We start from the raw sequence: 16,728 nt of genomic DNA, 5'->3' as shown, positions 1-16,728 counted from the left end.
GAGAAACTATTCTGGAGAAATCAGATGACCTTGTGAAGGATTCTTTTCTGAGATGTCTTTGGGGGATTTGATATGGCTTTTAACATGTTCCTATGCAGGAATAGTCACTGGACTATTCATTCAAGTGCTAATCTTGAATTTTCAAAATTGGAAAAGAAGCCTGTCCTGAAGAACTTTCAGAACCCTATTTATGTATTTGAGGCATAGCTAATTTCATCTCCACCAAGAATAGCCAGTCATCCAAGTAGGCAAAGATCTAAACTCCTTGTAACCAAAGAAGTTTGATCACTGCCTTTACCAGCTTTGTGAACACCCTAATAGCTATATTAATTCCAAAAGCCATCGCTTTGAACCTATATGAACTCCTTCTGAGCCGAAACTCTAAGGCCGGAAGTGAGTGGCTATGAGGATGTGCCAATAAGTGTCTTTGGTATCTAAAGTATAGATCCAAATCCCTAGGTGTAGTCATTGGCAGACACATCTGATAGACATCATTTTTGATACGTCACATCTAATATGTTCATTGAGACTTCTTCTCTGGTAGGAGTTTTTTTTAGCATGCTTTTGAAAAGAGTACCCTGGAATTAAGAAAAATTGGCATTTCTAAATGTCAAATTTTCCCAGCATTTTGCTGATAATAGTCGAGTTCTAGGGTTTTTACGTGAAAGAATGTGTCGTAGGGTCCATTTTGAGCTCCAGTCAAACGCAAACCTTTCGAGAGAAATTTGTTTTATTGATAAATCTTAAGAAAAGAATTTTTTATTTATAAATCTGTCTGTATATGGATGGACAAAATTACAATATATCTTAAGTATGAAAGATGATATTTATATTTAGAAACAGAAAAGATAGCCCCCTCCTTGTTTAGCTATTTGCCCAGCGGCTTATGTTCTTGCCAACAAACGACTTCTGAGTTGAGTCAGTCAGTCAGTCCTTAGCCTCAGTCGAGTTGTTAGAATAACCTCCACTCTAGTTTGCTATGATATATCCCCCATAGGTATTTTGTAACGCGTAGAATAGTTGGGGATGGTGGAGAAGAATTGTATGTGACTGGTAACAGGAAACTATCTAACCCAGCTGACTTACAACAATTGTTTGTGCCAGAAAGCTACAGAATATATCTCCCTCAACCAGGAGTGGAAGAAAATTTTTTACTGTGATAGTGGACCAGGTCACGGCCGGTTATTAATCTACAAGAGGCAAAACTGGCTACAGCACTTTGTGACATCTGATTATGTGGTTTGCCAATGGCACATTCAGTATTGTTCCCGACTCTATTGTCAGATTAATAGATGGCCTGCGTAAGGTACAGAAAAGCAGAGGTTCATATCATGAAAAGTTGCTGGCCCGTCATGAACCGCAACAAAAACTAAAAGCTACATTACGGCTTTTAGTTTTAGTGTGTTTTTACATTTTTATGTGACTTTTTACTTTTCAATGAAAGTTTTAAAGCTTTGAATGACTATGAATTTATAAACAAATTATTCTTATTTTTCTCTTTTTAAAGTTTTGAAGGATTATGAATTTTTAAACAAATTATTCCTAATGTTTGGCTGGTGCCATATCAGATGGCGTTCAAACGGCCGTGCCCAACTGTCAGGTGGCACTCAAACGTTCATGCCCAAATAACTGCGCCCAAACGGCCACGCACTAAAGTCCCATTCCACCTACAAGACGCACGGGCATATAAGATGCACCTTCATTTCAGCAACTCTGTTTTCAACAATATAAACTTAAATACACTAAAAACATTTTTTCCTGAAACTGTCTAGCTGTACTTTACACAAGTAGAAACATACCGTATATTTCCGTGCATAAGATGACCTTCAAATAAGAAAAGGTAAAAAATTATGCCAAATTTTAATGAATTTAGGTCATATTTGCTGTATAAGCGACTGGTGAATTCCAAAACTGTCAGTGTATAGGCTAGCTTTTGCTGTACACTTAAAAATCGAAAATAAATTGAATAGAGACGATTTTAAACCATGCTTTTGCTAAACATGTCAGTATGCCGCATAAAACTGAAACTATTGCTTTGTTTACATATCATCGCTGATCATAACGAACAAACGAACGCATTTACACATCTGTGTACTGTATAAGTTAGCCTTTGCAGCAAGTATTGGTTACGTATTAATGATGTTATTAATTTTGTTTAATTACTTTATCCTTAGTAATTAAAAATAAATGAAGTAACAGCACTTTTATATCAAGTTTTTCATAATAAACGCCGCCTAAAACAGAAAACTATTGTATTGTTTGTTTCATCGCCAATCATAATGAAGAAATGAATGCATTTACACATGCAAGTGATAACTAATGATACCAAGAGCTTTTAGTAAAAATGTTATTACAAGTATTTTACATTCCCTTTCGTTTGTGTTTAGTTAACAATAATAAAAATTTAGTACCACTAATGACAGTATGATGTGACAGAAAAGATGGTGCTTGATTGGAGAAAGTGAGGATAGTTCAAATTATGGAGGTTTTTAATGAAAAATAAATATGTCATTCTAAATTTGATTACTACCATTATTAACGATACCATTAAAATTATCAAAGGGTAAGGTAAGAGAACGTAACCAGAACTTGTTTACATTTTGTCAGCTGATATAAACAAATGCAAGTCGCATCATTTCAGACTAGATTGCTTTCATTTTTTTATAAATTCAATTTTAAAGCACCGGTAATAATACATTCATGTCAGCAGTAAAATAAGGATTCATGGAGTTTAGGGTAGGTAGAAGTACTGAGCGTAACTTCGAGTTAATGAGTGTCAGAGAGGAGATTAGCCTAGGCCTACGGTAGGTCTCAAACTTCACTTAAGATACATAAGACGCAGGACAGTTGTTTTAGCCAGAATTTTGGAAAAAAAAGTGCCTTGTAGCCCGTCAAATTTGGTGGTAGGAAAGAAATTTCATTTCTGTGAAAACAGGCTTCAAAGTTTTTTTTAGAGATTGGTTGAATATACTTTAGTATGCACAATGATTGGGTTTTATGGGTGATTTTTTTTTCAACACTAGGGATCATAAGGACATAATCATTATACGGTATTTAAAGGTTATTTACTAAGCAGTGATGAGCCCCTTCCCTTAAATCCAGAAATATATACGCTACATGTACCAATTTCAAAATCGAGTAAGACGTTGCTAGCACAAAATATTCTCATTAGTGTACGTTCTGGGCAAATCTTATGCTTTATTCCTATTTAGTTATCTCTGAAACTATACATCTTTCACCATAATCATAACATAGAAATTGTAAATAGATAAATAAACAAGAGATAATTGAATATACTTTAGTATGGATAGATATGGGCTTTAGTGGTAATTTCCCTCAACATTGGGGATCATAAAGACATTATCATCATATTTCAGGGGTATTTAATAAGCATTCGGAATCCCTACCCTCAAATCCAGAAATATATATGCTATATGTACCAAATGCCCACACCTGAGTAAGAACAATCATAATATATTCTCGTCTGTGTATTGTCTGGGAAAATTTTACGCTTTAGGTATCTTTTGGCATACCCAGAACTTAAGAATTGTAAATATATTAAAGAGCAGACAAAGAAATACTATGAATATAACTTAGATTAGAGAAACAGCCAATGTTTATTTACGACACCATCGAAAGAAGGAAATTACGTTCTCTTTCTTACATGATCAAAGAAAATTGTGCTCTTAAAGTTTATAGGAGCCTAGCATAAATATCTTTGCTTCACATTCTTGAAAAAGAAAATAAATAGGGACCATGTTCAGTAAAGCATTGCCTAAGGGACCGAATGCCATTGCATAGATATTAGAAAAGGATATTTTAGCCATAAAATAAATTTTCATAAAAAAAAACTATTTGAACAGGAAATATAGACATTCTCCTTGCCAAAAATTCAATAATCTGAGTTTCCAAAATTTCAAGCAGAGATCATAAGTCAAACCTTGTAACAAAATTCAGTAAAGCCTCAAGAATAGGCTTGCACGACTTTGCAAGAGCTGCACTGGTAATGTGAGATCCCCTCTCGGCACCCACTTTCAGCGAAGACAGGACTGACACCAGACTAAGGAGCGTCTTCTGGGCACCAAACTCTGCCGTCCTAAAATACTCTGGATTGGAGGGAAAGCAGGCTTGCAATAGGGATATTCCCACACGAGCTTCCCACTTCTTTGGGAGAAAGACCTCACAAAACCCCTCAAGTTCTATCAATCACTCTTATTGCTCTTGGGTAGATCCCTAAAATGGGATGCATTCCTTAAGTAAGGAAGAATCCCCTTTTAACTATATTTCTCATGGACCCCAAACCCATCTTTACCATTTTGTCCTAGAAAGGAGTCTTTTGGCCTGAAACTGTCATCCTAACCACAGATGAATCTATAAGACTGTTATTGGCAGACATTCCCCCAGTATCTGAAGGTGCTCCAGCTATATTGTCAAAAAACCTCTTTGAGAGTAAATTGGGGGGCAAATTCCAGGGGATGGTTCCTTGATATTCCTATATGATTGAAGGAATTTACCATAATTCTCAAATTCTACACCATCGAATGGAATATCTAAGCTTCTAGCCCAAAAAATATTCAGTTAAGCAGGCAAGTGTATCCTGTGCCTGATTGACAGGGATTTCAACATTCGTAGTGGATACTACCTCCCCACCAATTCCTGCCCCATTACTGAGCCTGGAAGATTAAGTTCAGAGAATTAGCATGTACTGGATCTTGTCTCTGATCCTGGGAACTTGAATGTTTAGGGCTGCTAAGTTCCCAGTGGGGGCAAGGATAGAGCAGGAAAAACGCAACAGCTTATGGGAACAGAAGGACCTTGAGTGATGCCTCAACTGTTGGGGCTATAATTGAGATGTCTATCGATGATGCAAGGTGACCGAACCACAGAGGGATGGGAGCCTGCATAGTAGAAGCTTTAGTTGGTGCTGAACTACCTGGCTGGCTAACCTCAGGGTAAGCAGGCAAAGGTTGGCTCCCCATATTTGGTTGGGATCCTGGTCCATTATGACACCTTTACCAAAGTTGCCTAACCTTCAAATCCAATAATTATTAGTGATCCCATAATTAGAGGTGCTTAATTTCCTCCATCCCCAAGGTATCATATGACTATAAGTATTACATGTGAACATGGTAGAGTTAAGACTAGAAGACAAACTCCATTGAAACTACCATGAAAGGTTAAACCACTTAATTATCATTAGAGGGTCAAGATCTCTGTCATGACAAATAGTAAAGGAGGAAACCAAAACCAGGCCATGAGAAAATTACCGTCCTTAAATGTCTAGTATAGTCTAGTATAGTATTTGAAATTCAAGGATAATAGAAAAAGTACAAACTTTTAAAGCTAAACCCGATTCCTTTCCATCATGAAACAACCACCACGTGACTACATAGAGTTAGTGACAAAATAAACAACACCCGGAGATAAAAAAAATTTGGTACAGTTATTACTTAACAAAATCTGATGTTAACCAACTGTACATAACTTGAAGGTTGAGGATGATTCCTGACTACCTGGTACTGGGATCATGCAGAAAAGAACATCCTGATATGTTTGCCTACAAATTCAAGAGGCAATTGTCAAGCACATATTAGCTACCATGTGGTCTAGGCTCCAGTACCAGTGTTGGTATATCCAATGTGTTTCAGCATAAGAGGCGCTGTGATGGATTCAGTCGAGTCTGAATCCATAAGTCTTCCATATACTCACCAAGTCTGAGCTGTGCACATTGGTACACTGGCCCTAGAGCAGAGAAAAAACATTGTTTTTTTCTTAACCTATTGGATTCCCTGTTCTAGCCTTTCACAGAAAAGTTCTTGGAGATTACACACCACATTTACCATAGAAATTATTTTTAATAGGCCACTATATTCTGCTCTCACTAATTTTCAATAGGTTATATATATATATTTAAATGGTTAAAATAGTTTTATATAAAAAAACATGTTTTTGAAATGATTGATACTGTACATAAAAGAATCATAGATTTTGGTATCCTAAAGTATTTTTTAGAGCTTTAAAAATTTATTATGTGACTATTTTATGATCCTGCGTATCGCCGAATCATAATGACCCAGAAAGTCCCGAAAATATGCAAAGGCTTTTCTTTGAAAGTTGCTATTTCAAGCTAGAATTTTGTCTTGTTCATTAACATTCAAAGAAGAAAATTTTATAATAAAATTTATTCCTATACTCACCTGATGTTCTTATGGCTTCACCCTAGAAGCTTTGTTTTATCAATGCTTACCTCAAAAATAAAGAAAAACTCCGGTTTTCTTTCCTTTCAATACACTCGTGCCTCTAGTAAAATAATGAAACTATTTAGTGTTTAATGGTAATAAATAATGGCTTAGGTAAGCCCTTCTGTCTTTGTGTAACTCTTTAGATCAAAACTATTCCCTATGCTCTTTGCATCAGTGGGGAGGAGGGCAGGCATGTATATGAACAACAAGTGAGCGTAGACGTAACAGATTTTATTAAAATTCGTTGTATTTCTATGAATTTCCCTTGTTTTCATATTGCTGACTTCTGGACTGATGGAGATGAGTCATCAGTGAAGAAAAAGATAAATAATTTGTAGCTTTTTAAATTATAGAAATAATTAACAATGTGGACTCTGCTGTAGTCTAGATTATTGGTAACAAGCTCTCAAAATCAGTCTTGAAATGTAGGACTCCAGCTTGTCTCCCTAAGCACTGCAGTATCATCCAACTTCATTTTATATGAACCTAACAGCATTTAACTGAAACTATAATTCTTTAAATTGAATTAAGAAAAATAAAACCTAAAATGATGATAAACCATATTACAGGCAACCAATATAGGACCTAAAGCTCTGCAATCTTGATAGTAAACTAGCATTCTCTAAGATAATGTTTATCTAATACCAATTAGGTACACAGTTAATCTGCTGCTAAACCCTTTTCAAGGGGATTTTGACGAAGGAAAATTCTATTTCTGGGCGAGGGACCTGTGTCGCTCCGTGAAATGCTCCTTAAAGCACCATTTCAAAGGTATAAATACTACTAAATATACCAGAGAAAAAATTTCCATGGAATGCCAGGAATATACCCAGCTCGCTCACCCCTAAAGGGTGTCGGTATTAAAACTGGGACGAGTGATACCACTACCAGATGTCCCTTTCCAATTAGACTTCTCCCTCCTCAAAATCCCCCGCTACTATGAGGTGTCGTTCACTACAGCTACTGCCCCCCCACCACCACCACCACCTATCCTTCTCCCCTCATTCTTTGTTAGCACCCATGAACGTTCGGACATGTTTTTCGTAGCTCTGTGTTATTTTGTGTTTTTGTAGATGTCAGGCATTTTGGAGATCCCTGCTACCAAGTTGAGTATTATATTTGTCTGTTTGGGATTTCTAAGTAGCAACACACGTTCATTTAATAACCTTGTTGGTTTTTCTCTCAACCGCTTTGTTGACGCTCCCTTACGGGTGTGTATGCGGCCTTTTGGTGTCGCTCCCTCGGGATCCCCTGGTTTTGTAAGACTTTCTATTAGTTCCTTATACTAATTGTAGTCTTATTTTTGTGTTATGAACATCTAATTCAATGGTTTGGCATGATTTTATCTTTTATTTTGGCTATTTGGGCAGTGTAAGTTAGCGGCTTCGGTCGGTAGCCTTTCATGCGAGAATTCATGGATTTTTTAGTTTTTTTTTTTACGGGGAATCGGAACGCGTTTTGATTAATTTTAGTCCTGCCTGTCGAGATCGGTATTTTACCCGATTTTGGAGGACTAGTTTTTGTTTAATATGCTATAGTTTCCTCTCCAAGTCGGCTACTACCCAATTTTGGAAGGTTTTGCTATTATTCCTTTTACACCGTGTTCCTTTTTTTCCCCCCTATTTTACTCAATATGCTGATTTAGCAATAATTAAGAGATGTAGCTGCATTTATAAATCATGAACTCTAACCTTCAAATCTTTCATTAGACTTAGATTCAATTCTTTGTGAATCTCCATGACTATGCTTTTAACAAGAAATAACATCTTATATTTGGACATAGGATGATTGGAAATTTTAATCACAAAGACAACTAAGGAACATTGTGTTTAATGCCCTTAGTTTTGATCAAATAATACTGGACAGTGAAATATATATCCTGATGTAATGATATCCTTAACCAAAAAGGGAATTTGTATGATTTGTTGCAAACTTTTAGCTCTAAAATCTCTTTTAGCTTTGAAAGTAAGCAAAAGAGAGATCGTCATATGTTAACTAAAGATTACTTTTGAGGATAGTGCTTGTAGTTCACTAATGTTAAATACATAGTGAAGCCAGTGCTAACAGGAAAAGTGTTAAAGCTGTGAGATCTTAAATCAGAAAATTTTCCATAACTTGAATTTTTAGATATTGTAAATCTACATCCAAATTCCTTAAAATAGACCCTACTGCTGTAGATACAGTATTTCAAGTATCAAAAACCCTAAACACATCAAATGAACTAAATAGAGGAATCTAATCCTAGATATTTTAGTTTAGAATTAAGCATGGGTCTATATTCCTCAGTGATTGAAATTGAAAGTTTCTTTTCATAGTAAAGATGTTGAAATTTAACTAATATCTAAACTAGTTCTAGTCATTGCTACATTTATAGATTTTCAACAGTCAAAATAAACATTCAGTTGTCTCCGATACATATTATTGTTAGACAGCCTTTTCTAATTTATGATAGACAATTAAGAGGGCCACAAAAATCTTGTTTCTGAGAAGATTGTGAAAAATCTCTCGGCAGTTACATATATTCAGTATGAGTTTGGATGGATCACTTAAGAAATTGATTGTCTTGGAATACTGTATTGGTCTTGTATGCAATGTTCTTGGAGATACTGTTAAAAGAGGCCACAGATTTGTGAACCTTTTACTCTTCAAAATGAGCTACCATCATCATCCTTCACTTTGTAGAAATTTTGAACTCTTTTTATCACTTTACAAATCAAGAGAGACGGGTGGAAATGCATTAGGATCTATTGTTGACCAATCTTGTAACATGACATCTAACTTCCATGCTAAGGGACTCAGAACTGGTAATTGATTTGGCAAAAATGTTTACATTCAGCTGACCCCTCCACTTCCAAATTTCTAGACATACTGATGGATGTAGAAAGCATTTGTTTGGAAGAATCTGACTTTTTCTGCTATACAGAAATTTTCTAACTGTTGCAGTAATATTTATTCTCGGAATATTACTTGCATTGGAGAATTCTACAACTACTGTACCACAGGATGAAAATGCAAATTTTTTATTATCTCTTGCGGCTTGTTGGACACAAGATTGCCAAGCAAGAGCACATCTTATATGCAGCAGCCATCTTGTTTGTTTACATCCGAAGTCATGCTCATGGTTTGTGCTCGCACCTTCCCATCTAGTTGGGAAGCCATTATCTCTGGCAACAAGCTCTTGTGTTTTTAATTTTGGGCAGCAATGACTTGCTTGTCAAAAAAAGCCTAGTGTAATACCAGCTTGAAGCTCATGATAGGGAACCATAATTAATGGAAATTGTTTACAACCATGCAGATATCCAAACAATTAAATTTTTAGTAAAAAGCTGAAAAATGTATTTCCTTGATTAATGAAATAGGCCTAATGCGCATATTTTTCTTTTTTTTGCCATCTTGTGTATTCTTTATATTTCATTATTCATATGCTAAATTTCTTTGCATTTTATAAAAAAAGAAATGGTAACTTTCGATGTAACATTATAAAAGTCGAAAGTTAGTTTACAAATTACTTCAAGCCAATGCTTATATTCAGTCCCTCCTGCTGGTGACATTCAAATTTAGACTCTCTTTAACACACACAGCCACCACAGATGTTTTTACCGGAAAATTCTTAATTTTTTTCTTTTAATAAACATTTATGGAATTAACAATGACCATTCACTGAGGAAGTACCTTCTGTGACTACAGTTAATCACTGATACTCATTTATTAGATAAAAAAGGATGACAATGATTGAATAAAATATTTCAATTGGCAATCACGCAAGTTTTTAAAGCGAATTCATAACTACTGTACCTAAGTGTCAGAAATTACTGTGTTCATCCATTGGTTGCTACTATGGCTGATGCTGTAGCGCCTGGGTCAAGCCTCTCCCTCGGTATGCACCGTCTGGCGATGGAGGTATTAGGGCAAATCCCACTCCCCTAGTAAGACACGGCTGATGATTCTTAGGTTGGGTAGGTAATGTTACGTTTATGCCGAGATCGAAACCGAAGCCAAAGCTCAAGTAGATTCCAAATGGTTAGGTCTTAGAAACAACATTCAGGACTAACAATCACACCCAACTTCTCTGATTGATTTTGGTGCATTTGTGGTTGATTAGGATTAAGGTTACGGATATTTTCCCTTTTTATGCATCTTCGCTAATATAGTTCATAACACACTAGGATATTAAGTATTTGTTTCCACATTGCTCGCAGTATACTTGGGTAATGTTAGTAATCTTGTGTTGAACGCAAATTTCAAATTATTCCGTCTATAGGTTGAATTAATTACCATACTTTGAAATGATTACTATTACCGTAATTTTTTGTCTCGATGCTTACAAATATCATAGATTTGATATTTGTGCATCATTTGTTAGGTATATGTAGTTTGATAGAGCTTTCAATATAGGAAAAAAATAAGTTTTTGAGATACGCATTGTAGTTGCCAGTTAGTGAATTTTGAATGAAATCCTCTGAAATTTGTAGCATCAGTTTTGATGCTGACTGTACACTAACACTAATATACCACGAGTACACTAACAGTAAAAATTAGAAGAAAAAGTATCGGTACAACACTACTAACTGTTTACGTACGGTACACATGGTGTAGCGGATTGTACGTAGCACATTTCATACTAAACTCACCATAAACACACTGGATATGTATAGATTTTTACATTACAACGTGATTTTACACAAAAAGGACTGAATTGGGAGATGTACACGAGGAGAAACGATCCGAAAGTGAGGCAGAGTAATCGAGAGAGGCAGCATTTTGCTGTGTGGAGAGGGAAACGGTGTGAAGCATGCCAGGTGCAAAGGAGCTCAGTCAGTTTGAAATCGTCAGGCCACAAGAGTAGGCTACTTATCGCAAAGCTGCAAATACAAGATTTTTTTTAAATAGGTTATACTGTATAGTTCTCTATCACAAATTAGCGAATCTGCAAAGATAGAACCCGCAAATATCGAGGGCTGACTTTACTTCACAGTATTGTGTCTATTTCTAATGGTAAATTCTCATTTTAACTTGCACTTTTTACCATTTCACTCTATTTGAGGATTTCTAACATCAAATTTCTCCTTTTGACTCTCGTTGTTTGGTGATTTTTTCTGATTAAGAAATTTGGTATCAAATTTACTGTTTTCCCAATATAAGAAATTCGGAAATACCAATCACGTGAATAACTATTGTTGACTATATTATCATTCCAAAATTAGAATCTGATTTGGAACCAGAAGAGACTACTACAAATTGATCAGGGTCCCCAACCATTCCAGTAATCTGAGAATCACTTGCTCAACCTTAAATCCTTTCCAAGGAATTCCTCAAAAACAGCCTGTCATCCAGGTATACAATAAAAGAACTCTTAGCCCCAAAATCCTTAACTAATTTGAAAGGGGGGGGCCATCATCCTGGTATCACTTGAAGGGGCATTCCAAGCGGTTTTTTTTCTTTCTTAGAATTACGGACTTGTTGAAAAGCCAACAGCGATGCAGACTGAAGACAAAGTAGTTGTGGTTATTGCCATGAACAGCTAAATTGTCTCATTACATAACTAGAAGTCTGACTCTATTGAAAGGAAAGAAAACGTAAAATTTCTGTTAGTTCCAAGTGTAAATGTTAATAAAAACCAAGCTTCCAAATAAAACTAATACAAACATTGTGGAAGATTAATAGAAATAATGCGAGTTCCGTAAATACAATAATGGTATCGGAAACAAGTTTTAGTGTACTATTTTCATGAAAGTTAATGACTGAGTAAAAACATTTCATAATTTTGATTTGTATGTTCTATTTGATAAGGATTATACTGTAGTTTATGAATAGTGTACACCCAAATGTATACTGTATATATCTACTCACAAATGAATACAGTATATGGCCATGTACTGTGTACTCAAAATTTAGTTTCTAAGGAAGGATAAACTTTGTTATCAGAGAAGTCCAGAATTCATTGAGAATTTCAGGTTTTGCAATATTAAGTATATAAAAAAGTACTATAGCTTGTTATGAGAATTAAAGGAGAAAAAAAATCTTTCATAAACTGTATAACCTTAATACGTAAATATCTGGTTACTTTAGGTGCATTTATCAATTTTTAATTCAAACACAAAATGCTAAAATTTGAAACTAATCCTTTCAACCGTAGCCTCTCAATATAACCTTACATTATGATGGAGACTTAAGACACATCCCTTAAATTACTTAGCTTTATATCCTGTGATGGTTGTTAGATTTAAATGTCATATGATTTACCTTTAAAGATTTGTTACATAAAGTAATCTCATTTCTATCATTTTGAATATTTATTATTTTTATTTCTTTGTCTTTCTTTTTTACTTCATGTTTCTGCAGCAAAATTTGGTAAGTGTTCCGGATATAGTAAGAAATATATTTTTTTTATTGATTATTTTGCTTAATTATTAGTATACTGCACTTGCTTCAATTTAGCTTCTTCTGGAAATTTCTTTTGTAGAGTTAGTATTTTAGATTCTGCTTCTTTTGAACCCTTATCATTGATATGAAATTCGCCATTATTGAATTATTTTATGGTCATTGCTTTCTTAGTGTTATAGGTAGGAGTGACATATTTTATTCTAAGCTCATTTTCACAAACATGTAAAGATACTATGATGATGAACCTTTAAGCATATTCTTTCTTATTTTATGGGGATTTAAGGTCTTATGTAAGTTGAACTCTATGCTTACCAATTTATTTTTATTTAGAAAAAAAGGAAATTTCTTGTCAAGAGTTTATTTTCTTAACTAATTATGGTGAGCATGGAAGTGTTAATTTGAGATGGTTTAAAGTGTAATGGGAAGGAAATGTAGATTTAACATCTAATATTATTGCATATGTTAACCCTTTCACCCCCAAAGGACGTACCGGTACTGTTAATTACATGTTTTTTACATATTTTTGATAATTTTATGAGAAACTTCAGGCATTTTCCAAAAGAATGAGACCAACCTGACCTCTCTAGGACAAAAATTAAGCCTGTTAGCGCAATTTAAAAAAAATAAATATATAGCAAAAGGTGCTCGAAATTTGACCTTATGGTGGGGGTAAAAGGATTAATCACAAAGGCTTTTGTATATAGGTGTACTAATCAATTGATTGTTGTTGAATTTGTGCCATCATACTAATAATTAAGAGGCTTTAGGTGTGACTATTTCGCAGTATTGAGGCTGAAAGATTGTAAAAGAAGACAGTTGTTGTAGGTATAACATGAAAGGGTATGAATGAGGCCAAATGGGTCATTGACAGTTTGACTGCGCCTCGGATATTCATTACATGTCACATTTTTTCTTTTTTCTTTGGAGCATTAGGATGAAGTGTGTTATTATTATACTGTAGTACAGTTGTTTGAATTCAAGGATTTTCCTTTATTCTTATATAGAATAATGTTTCCATTAGTTTTTTAGTTCTTCTCTTTCAGGAAATAAGAAATTTAAAGAAATGGATGTTCAAATATTTATGAGAAATACTATAAAGAGCCATTAAGACTTGCATATGTTAAGTAGTATAATTAAACTTGAAATATATTAGAAATTTAGTGTGAACTGCATGAGTATTGGTTATGACACAATTCCTTGGTATGGTGGAGGAAAGTGAAAAGGTTGCAAACAGTTTCATGGTAATTTTTCGTAGCATACTTAAAACTAGATATTTATTAGTGGAGGAAAGTTAGTATGGCATATAGTATTCTTTACAGCTTACAGGTTTTTCCTAAGGGAAAATTGTATACTGTATAATAATGAATCAAAGGAATTTCAATATGTAGCCAGTGCAGAGTGCTTTCAGAGACTCGCTTTATTGCAGCACTCGGTGCTTTTCATTAGCTTAGCGGAGAAAAGAATATAGAAATGTAGTAATTTTATCACTATTGCTTTTTATTTGATATGATTTAATTTATGAAATTTATTGCTATATATAATTTTGTTCATAATTATTCAAAGTAAAACATAGAAGTAGGTGACTATACTGTACTGTGACTGATATTTCTTTTTAAAATGTTACTTTTTTAATTCCCTTTTTAAGTGGTTGATGCTTAATGAAAGAAATTCATATAATTCCAACTCTTGTATATTTTTATAATGTTTCTTATCACTATAATGTTTCTTATCACATCAGCAATCTGGTGAGGGCCACAGAAAGAGAGCTTCAACTGGCACAGAAATGGGGAGCCGAGAAAGAGGGAGCAGCGAGTCTTCGTCACGTAGTGAGCGTTCGGATACAGTCAGTCAAGGAGATGATACAACCAGTCAAAAGTCTGATCCTTCCCCTCTGGTAAGCTTTCTGGTGGTTCTCTGTCAACCATATCCTTTTAAACTTTGGAATTATTCAGGGATAGTGATTAAAGGTTTTGAAAACTTGTGAATGCTTTATGGGAGGTGATTCAACTCATTATCTATGAAAGGCTCTAAGCTTCACATAAACATGAGTAATGACTGATGAACTGCACAATTAAACACTAAAAAGGCACCATTCTGTTAGGGCAGATAATTTTATATAAGTTTTATTCTTATTCTTATTCTTATTTTATATAAAATTTTATTCTTATTGTATGTAGCCTGTTATTAAGGGAAGTACTGCATCATGATGTCAGGTTTCATTTTGTTCATCCTCTGGCAAGTGGTAAACTAATTTCCATCTGCAGAATTGCTTTTCAATTTCATTTTAAGTTGTAAACTAGATGATGATAGTTAAAATGTTTCGTCCTTGTTTGATCTTTTAATTGCAAAGGCATTCCATTCAGCCAGGAATGTTAGTTTACCATGTGTGCATGTCACAACTACTAGGAGACTAAAGATGGGTATTTGGGCATGGCATTAAAGGAAATTTTTGAGTTGGGCTTTAGCTTTGAAAGTATTTTTCCCTCCAAGATGAGATTTACAGTATGAGGCTCAGATACCATACGTTTCATCTGAGGAACTATGGTGGTCTTGAAAATTTGTTTTATAGAACTCAAATGTTGAAGTGACTTAATTTTTTTTAAGTGTAATATTAGTAGTTTTTTTTTTTTATTTCCCACATACTACAGATCTAGTTTTTTTGCATCTAGTTACCAAAATCCAGGTGAAAGAAATTTGTAAAGGAGTTTGAAAACTGAATTTAAAAACAGGAGTACAAGGTTTCATCATCTTATGTTTCTGTTTATTTTGCTAATATAGCTAAGGCATAGTTATATATTTATTTTCCTTTAGAAAACTATTTTAATAAAAATTGGATTCTACTCCATGTCCTTATTAAACAGGGAATTGGTAGATTTAAAACTGATGAGGCGATGGTAAAGGGTGTTCAAGGGCAGGATATATTTACTTCTATTATTTCTGTAAAACTTACCGGGTAATCTTAGGCCTGCTCTCTCAAGGCTGGCTAAAGCTAAAAAGAAGAATTTTTATAGAATTTATTTCTTTACTCACATAATATTCATATTGCTTCTCTCTGGAAGCTCTGTTTTATCAACAATTATCCCACTCTCTTATGGGTCGTTTTGACTTGTAAAAGAGAACAGTTGGCAAATCACCTGGATCATAATTATTTTTTTTAATCATTTAACCTGTTGTTTAGACCGATCTATTTAGGATGGGTCTCTGAAGACGACTATAGTGTTTGTAAAAGTTTTTCAACATAAACATCTGTACTCCTCCATGGTTGGAGCTGTATCTTTTTGATGTAAAGAAGTTTTATTTAACATTTTTTATATTGGGGTACATTTTAGATCAAGCTAGGATTGATAATGTAGTTCATGTAACCTTAATAATTTAGTAATGCTCTAAGGGCATTTTCATGGAGGCCTTCCTATTTACCCTACTTTTTGGTGGCTGATGCTACTCAAGAATCTGATTCTTTATCATTCCTAGGTTGTTTCTTTGAGACAATGGTAGTCCTTCAGAGTTTTGATCCAACAGACAGACCGGCCACAGTGCCAACAGAATCTGTCGCTCTTATAAAAGAACACTGTGAGGTCCTTTGCTAGAAGCTGTGGTATGTGGAAGGTTTTCCCACCTTTATCAACTTTAGGTAACTCATCAATCAAATATAGTACTTGGGTCCTTTCTGGGGGTCAAGGAAGGGTATCAGATTCCTCTGTCCTTCAACCCTCTGCTGTCCAAGGAATCCCTTCCATTTCCAGCTTATCTAAACAATTCAGCCAAAGATAACCATGTAAAATTACAGCAGAGATGACAAAACTTCTAGAAAAAAGTATTAATAGAGAAGGTTTTAGGTAATTTCTCAAGGTTTCACAACAGATTCCTAGTGCCCAAGCCAAGTCTGGATATCTCTTTTCTGAATAGGTATTTAGTTCTGAACGAGTTCTCCACGAAAAAACCTTCAGCAGATATGGGAAATGAGGAAAGGTGATTGGATGTTTTAATAAACTTGAACAGTTGCCAGCGGCTTACTTCCACATTGTTATTCACTGGGAGTCCTTGAAACTCCTTTAGTTTATGAATGGATGAAAAATTTATCAATTCAAATACCTTTGTTTCA

The 16,728-nt window shown here is 34.6% G+C and overlaps 1 protein-coding gene across 22 annotated transcripts in view; it reads left to right on the top strand.

The window, feature by feature from the left end:
* Window positions 1–16,728, top strand: part of LOC137652986 (F-actin-uncapping protein LRRC16A-like) — a 702,357-nt gene that overhangs the window by 543,845 nt on the left and 141,784 nt on the right. For all 22 annotated transcript variants that reach the window (XM_068386421.1, XM_068386468.1, XM_068386477.1 and 19 more), the window contains one exon: window positions 14,365–14,520. In XM_068386421.1, the coding sequence (XP_068242522.1) occupies window positions 14,365–14,520 (156 nt within the window). The remainder of the gene's footprint in view (window positions 1–14,364; window positions 14,521–16,728) is intronic.

Source organism: Palaemon carinicauda, chromosome 1 (assembly GCF_036898095.1).
Source record: "Palaemon carinicauda isolate YSFRI2023 chromosome 1, ASM3689809v2, whole genome shotgun sequence".
Classification (NCBI taxonomy): domain Eukaryota; kingdom Metazoa; phylum Arthropoda; class Malacostraca; order Decapoda; family Palaemonidae; genus Palaemon; species Palaemon carinicauda.
The sequence above is the reverse complement of the archived record's forward strand: the minus strand, read 5'-3'. Positions and strand labels throughout refer to the sequence as shown.